General features: G+C 36.2%; 1 protein-coding gene across 1 annotated transcript; it reads left to right on the forward strand.

The window, feature by feature from the left end:
- The first annotated feature begins 4,872 nt into the window (after positions 1-4,872).
- LOC140008665 (uncharacterized) lies at positions 4,873-5,196 on the forward strand. Its single transcript, XM_072053506.1, has one exon. The coding sequence runs from the start codon at positions 4,873-4,875 to the stop codon at positions 5,194-5,196; it is 324 nt and encodes a 107-aa protein (XP_071909607.1).
- The last annotated feature ends 2,314 nt before the right edge of the window (positions 5,197-7,510 follow it).

Below are 7,510 nucleotides of genomic sequence, written 5' to 3' on the forward strand. Positions count from 1 at the left end.
TCTGAAAACGGAAATAGCTGAGTGATAATGCTTCAGCTTAATAATATGGGCCAGAAGTTTATTGAATTGAATAACACTAGGCAAAGACCTCAACTGGACCATCTGATCGTACAAGCTCAAGGCATTTTCCAACTTATCAATATCATTAATGCTTCGCTTAAACTTCCAGATTCATAGCTGAAATTGAAACTCCTAGAAGAGTGATCATTATTGCTAGCAGTAGTACCAGTAATTGTAGTAGTAGAAATAGAATGAAATCGTAATTGGGAATTAGGATTAGGGATAGGGTTAGGGTTTGGAGAGATATATGTTAAAGCAGTAGTTGAGATACCTGATGCTTTCTGGAATTGAGGAATGGAAACAACAGAAAAAACTCTACTCTCGATCTTCATATCTGACACAAGACTACTTGAATTAACAGAAAAATGTTGAGTTATTATGTAAACTATGTCGTTTTGCTTAGTTAACAGAATTAAGTAGGAATTAGTAGTATTTTGTTATTTTTTTTTAGTTTGTTGCATTTGGGGTGTTAAATGGATTTTTCCAGATTTGGTCCACGTCAACAGTTAGTTACAAGTAATTTTAGGCACCAGTATTAGGAAGAAGAGACTCTACACTTTTTGTTATTAATTTTACTGATATTAAAACCGATTCCTTGTGAGTGAATGGATCAATTCCTTTCTTTGCAAGTTTCCCTCAACTCTTCCTTCATTCTCTGATCATCTCTTTCCTCTCCATTTTGAATTATACATTTTCTCTGATTCGTAGCTGAATTTCAATGGAGAACCACTGATTGAGCTTGAGTTTGTGACAATTGGTATTCAGAGTGGTTGATTCTAAGGAAATGACAGAAACTGGGAATGGCTGTGAAGAACTTGGAAGGGTTTGTAGATGATCTTCATGTTAAGTATGATAATTTGATGAGCATAATGGCTTAGCTATCTCAAGACGTTAAGAATTTCTCCAAAGAAAAGCAACCTATGGGGAATTCTCAAAGACTTGGGAATAGCCAAAGCTCCCAATCCTAAGGCTCTGGAGTGAATATGAGGGGTAACTCTAGTGGGAATTTGAGTGGAAGTCTGGGAGGAAGCTCAAACAAAAGTGATGGGGGATGGGCAAAAGCTGCCTAAAATCGAATTTCCCAGTTTTGAAGGAGAAATGCCCAGGGAGTGGGTAAGGAAGGCTAGTACTTCTACATCCATCAAGTACCTGAGGAGCAGAAGGTTGCTATAGCTGATGCACTTGAAGGGAAGGATAGACACATGGTTCCATAGATGTCAAGCAGGTAAAGTTGACCTCCAATGGGAATTAATGGCCATAGAAATTTGTAAGAGATTTGGTGAAGGAATACCAGAGGATGTGGTGGAGAAGTTTAGTAAAATCAAGCAAAAAGGGACTGTGGATGAGTATGTAGAGAGATTTGAAGAACTAAAGGCCCTGGTAGTGCTTCTCTTCCTTATATGTCTGAATCCTACTATGTTGCTATTTTCACTAGTGGCTTAAAAGCAGAAATTAAGTCCATGGTGAAAATGCTAAAACCAACCATGCTTTCTTCAGCCATTGAAATAGCAACCCAACAAGAAATCAATGTTTCTGCCATTAATAAGTACTCCAAACCAATGATCAAACCAGCATCCAATATAATCTCTAGCCAGAAAAACACAACCCCTCCCCTAGCAAATTCTAACAAATGGAATTCTTCTTCTTCAAAACCTCCAAATTTGCTTCCTTCATTAAAAGACCAGCCAGCTACCCTTAATTACCAGAAGAAAACCACCCAATTCTAGAAAATTTCACCCCAAGGATTTTCAGACTAAGAGAGAGCTGGGATTGTGCTATAAATGTGATAAGAAGTTCACTCCTAACCAAGTTTGTCAATTTAGACATGTCAATTTCATTCTAGCTGATGAGTCTTGCTTTGAGGAGTATGTGATCCAAAACTTGGAAAAGAGGAAACAAATGAACAGAGATATATGATGGAGAATGGTGAACAGGTTGAGATCTCTTTGAATACCTTGTCTGGTAATGTGAGTTTCAAAACTATCAGGATCAAGGGTCTCATTAAGAACAGAGTAATATCTATCCTTATTGATAGTGGTAGTGCCCACAGTTTCATTGATGAAGGGCTAGCTAAGCAACTACAGTATAAGCTAATTCCTACCAAGCCAATAGGAGTAACTTCGGCTAATAGTACCAAGCTATACGGTAAGTCCATTTGTAGTTCTCTAATTTGGAGAATGGGTGGATAGGAGTTCCAACATCAGGTGAGGACATTGAAACTAGGGGGTAGTGATATGGTGGTTGGCGTGGATTGGTTGAAAAAATACAGCCCTGTGGTATTTGATTTCAACTTTCTATTCATCCAGTTTAGTAAGGATGGACAAACAGTAACACTAAATAGTAATGACTATGAGGGAGAATTAAGCTTATTGAGGGAAAGCAAAGCAAGGAAGTGGTTCAGAAAGCACATTTATGGGGTGATAGGTTGCATTTGTGCTAGTTCAGAGGGCCAACAAGGGGAAGAGGAACCAATCCCTGGGGAAGTTCTAGACCTTCTGATTGAATTTGAAGATGTATTTGCTGAACCCAAGGGATTACCCCCACCTAGATCACAGAACCACCAGATTGTCCTCCAAGAGGGAGCTCGACCTTTTAAATTGAGGCCATATAGGATCCTTTATATCCAAAAGGCAGAAATGGAGAGGTTAGTTAAGGAGATGTTGGAGAACGAAATTATTCAAGCCAGCAATAGTCCTTTTGCTTCACCCATATTATTATTTAAGAAAAAGGATGGGAGTTGGAGATTTTGTGTAGACTATAGATAGTTGAATGAGTTAATTGTAAAGGATAAATGCCCTATGCCATTAATTGATGAGCTTATAAATGAGTTGTATGGAGCTAAATACTTCACTAAGATTGATCTGAGAGCTGGAGCCTAATGAATGAGATGTTAAGCAAGTACTAAGGAAATTTGTACTTATATTTTTTTTATGACATCTTGGTGTACAATAGGAATTTGGAGGAGCATAAGCAGCATTTAAGAACTATCTTGGGAAGATTAAGAGAATAGCAACTGTTTACAAAGAGGAGCAAATGCTCATTTGCACAGCCAAAAGTGGAGTACCTTGGTCACACTATCAACTTTGAGGGAGTAGCAGCTGACAAGAGTAAGGTGGATTGCATGATCGATTGGCCAAAACCAGCTTCGGTGAAGCAATTAAAAGGGTTTTTAGGGCTGATAGGGTACTACAGGAAATTTGTGAAGGGATATGTGGCAATTGCTAAGCCCTTAACTGATTTACTTAAGAAGGATGGGCTTGTATGGACTGCAGCTTCAGAAGAGGCTTTTGAGCTGCTTAAGACTGCTATGAGCTCAACCCCAGTGTTAGCACTTCCAGGTTTCACCAAGCCATTTGTTGTTGAGACAGATGCCTATCATGGGGACATTGGGTTGTCTTGATGCAGGAAGCCCCTGGCATATTTGAGTAAGGCACTAGGACCTAGACATCTAGGAATGTCTATATACGAGAAGGAGTTATTGGCTATAGTGACTACCATCAACAAGTAGAGACATTATCTAGTGGGCCATCACTTTGTCCTTAAGACTGATCATCAAAGTTTGAAGTTCTTGTTGGAGCAAAGGATCACAACACTTTTGCAGCAGAAATGGCTCTCCAAATTGCTTAGATTGAGTTATGAGATACAATATATGAAAGGTACTGAGAATGTGGTGGCCGATGCTTTATCTAGAAGAGGGGTGGATCAAATGGAATGTGTAGTCTTAACCATTGTAGTACCAACCTGGCTGCAGGAAGTTATTGACAGCTATAATGAGGACATAGTAGTGCAAACTAAAATTCAAGAATTATTGTTAGCCTCCACGGGGGACTCTGAATATAGCTATCGGGATGGTGTATTGAGGTATAAGGGAAAAATTTACGTTGGAAATAGAGGAGACATTAAGAGAAAGATGATCCAAGCAGTACATTCTTCTTATATGGGAGGCCACTCTAGTATACAAATTTGTTACGTGAGAGCTAAACAATTCTTCTATTGGCCCCATATATTAGATGATATCAAGAAGGAGGTTCAAGAATGCGAAGTATGTAGCAGATGTAAGTATGAAAATATTCCCTATCTAGGCCTGCGGCAATCTTTACCAGGCCCACAATACTCTTGGAGTCATGTCACTATGGACTTCATAGAGAGACTTTCAATGTTTAAGGATAAGAATGTGATCATGGTTGTGGTCGACAGGTTAACAAAATATAGCCATTTCCTTGGTCTATACCATCCTATTAGTGCTGCTAGTATGGCCAAACTATTTCTAGATGGAGTCTGCAAGTTGCATGGAATCCCATAGAGTATAGTTTCTGACAGAGATAAGGTGTTCACTAACCAGTTTTGGTAGGAACTTTTTCGACTGTTGGGCTCTGAGTTGTACCTAAGTTTTGCATATCACCCTCAAAGTGACGGACAGAGTGAGAGGGTTAACCAATGTATGGAAATGTATTTGATGTATGACTCATCAGAAACCCAAGTCTTGGCACTAGTGGCTAGTTATTGCAGAATGGTGGTACAATATTTCGTATCATTCCTCGATTAAGATGTCCCCATTTAAAGCTCTTTAAGGGTTCAAGGCTCCTCAGCTAGCTATTGGACCTTATTTGCAAACCAATGTGGCAGCTATAGAAGATTATGTACATAACAAGTAGGCCATTGAGAAGTTGCTCAAAGAAAATCTAGAACAAGCTCAGGCTAGAATGATGCATTATGCTGATACCAAAAGGTCAAAGAGGACAATTGATGTTGGGGATTGGGTGTTTCTGAAATTACAGCCATATATAGACTACTGTTGCCATTAGGAGGAACATGAAATTGGCTACAAAATATTATAGTCCTTATCAGGTAGTAGAGAAGATTGGGGTTGTTGCCTATAAACTGAAGTTACCAAAGGGCTTTAAAATTCATCTCGTTTTCCATGTGTCATTATCGAAGAAGAAGGTGGGAGAGGGAGTGACTCCTGGTTCTGCCCTGCCATACTCAAATGAAGAGGGACAGCTGAAGGTGCAACAAGTGGCAATATTAGAAAGGAGGATGGTCAAGAGGAAAAATAGTGCAGTAGTGCAATGGCTAGTTCAGTGGTTCAACTCTACTCCAACTAATGCTACCTGGGAGGATGCTGAGTTCATATGAGCTACATTTCCAGATTTTGAACCTTGAGGACAAGGTGGAATTCTAGGGGGAAGTGATGACACAAGACTAATTGAACTAACAGATTTATGTTGAGTTATTAGTAAACTATGTCTTTTTACTTAATTAACAGAATTAAGTAGGAATTAGTAGTATTTTGTCGTTTTCTTTGTAGTTTGCTATGTTTGGGCTATTAAGTGGATTTTTTTAGATTTGGTCCACATTAGCAGTTAGTTACAAGTGACTTTAGGCACTAGTATTAGTACTTTTTGTTATTAATTTTATTGATATTGAAATCGATTTCTTGTGAGTGAATGGATTAATTCATTTCTCTGCAAGTTTCCCTCAACTCTTCCTTCATTCTCTGATCATCTATTTCCTCTCTATTTTGAATATTACATTATCTCTGATTCGTAGCTGAATTTCAGTGGAGTACCACTGATTGAGCTTGAGTTTGTGGCAATATCACATTATTCACATTCCAACGCCCAAAAGTGTGTAATTGGAGGAAGCTGCTCTCTTCCTGTCTCTGTGTCTGGTTCTGCCAACAGCTGGTTAAACAATATGTCTGACAATTGGGTGGGTTGGTGCTGGGATTTTATTTAGATGTGTTATAGGCAACTCACCCAACTTTATATTAGAATGATTTTGGATTGGATCATGTTGAATCATCTTAAACCTATGATCCAAATATGACACAACAAATTAATTAATACATTTTGATACATTAACTTTCTCACATACATTTACACACAAAAATTGTTTTTACACACATAAACACATTTTCATGTACATAAACATATATTTTCATACAGTAACAAATTTTCACATGCACAAACAAACACTCACTTTTTAAACTCCTTGAAAGCATGCCATAAATAGAATAATATTTTATATTGCATGTATTGTGAATCTTAGATCATAAATTGTACATTTAAATAGATTAGCAAATTTTTTTTTGTTTATTTTATACTTTTTAATACAACTAATTTATTGAAACTTATTTTTTCGCAATTTATTTAACTCTTTTACTATTCACATTTGTTTTATTGTAAGGTGTAGTATTCTATGTATTTAAATTATTGAATGCTAGATTATATTATATTTGAAAATGTAATTAAGAGACATATAATTTGTTGTATTATAATATTGGTGAGGAATTATTAGCAATGAAATAGAACAAGTTAAAGAAAAGTAAAAGAATGCAAATGTAAAACTCTAATCTAGGTATACGAAACATTAACAAACAAAAGTAAGTAGCAACCCATCCTTTAAAATTTGTAGACAAAATCGGAGGAAGAAAAGTGATTTTCTTTCGTATTTATTGTTTTGAATTTTTTCTAACAGGTTGAGTATTGGGTTGCCAAATAAAAAATTCAACTTGCCCAATGAATAAATTGGATTTTTTGACCCAATTCAACAAAATCCATAATCCAACTGATCCAACCATCCCTTAAAATTAGTGGGCGGGTTGGGTGGGTTGTTGGGTTTGTTTGCCAACCCTATCAAACAATCAAAACTTGACACGGGTAACAATTCGTTATATTTAATATTCAAAGGGAAAATAATTCAAATATTAACTTTACATCCGATACAGATTCAAGTTAGTAAAACTTATGGATAACTTTTTTATACGCTTGTCAGTTTATAAGTTTTTTGCACTAATAGGTTTAGATTATACTGCATACCATGAATTCAAATTTTAAATTTAAATCATATACATGTGACATATATCCAAAATTGCTAGTGTAAAAAAAATTTAATGCACTATTAGTGCATAAAAAGTTAATCCAAAAATTAATCCCAACCTAATTTCGACCATTCGTTAGTTTGAAATCACTACATGACAAACATGTAGCCATTTTTTATGTATAAAAGGTCAGATCCTTTTTTCTAGTGACAAAAATGAATATGAATTGGTTAGATTTCACTTTTTTAGAAAAATATGGGCCAGCTAATTTTTTTAGATGTAAAAATGAATATGAATTGGTTCATTTGTTTAATTACAAAGAAACCCAATCTTTTTGCTCCTAAAAAAATGACCAAATATAAGTTACGTGATGGATTCAACGTAAAAAGTAGTTGAAAACCTAGGATGGGACCAAATTTTACCGATTTAATTTTCGAAAGGATGCAAATTACCATTTAAAAAGTAAAAGATGAAAAAAAAAATTCATTTGTCGAGATGTGAGAAATGCTTTAAATGATTTTCCCTTATTTAGACTTTGAAAATGCACCATATTTGGTACCTACAGTCTTGCCAAAAATTGAGGTGAAATGACCTAAATAATCTCTCACATATTTGAAAAAGTACGGT

Source organism: Coffea arabica, chromosome 6c (assembly GCF_036785885.1).
Source record: "Coffea arabica cultivar ET-39 chromosome 6c, Coffea Arabica ET-39 HiFi, whole genome shotgun sequence".
Lineage (NCBI taxonomy): Eukaryota > Viridiplantae > Streptophyta > Magnoliopsida > Gentianales > Rubiaceae > Coffea > Coffea arabica.

What these genes read in the sequence shown, in the direction of transcription:
- LOC140008665 (XM_072053506.1), top strand. Translation starts at nt 4,873, where the DNA reads ATGAAATTGGCTACAAAATATTATAGTCCTTATCAGGTAGTAGAGAAG.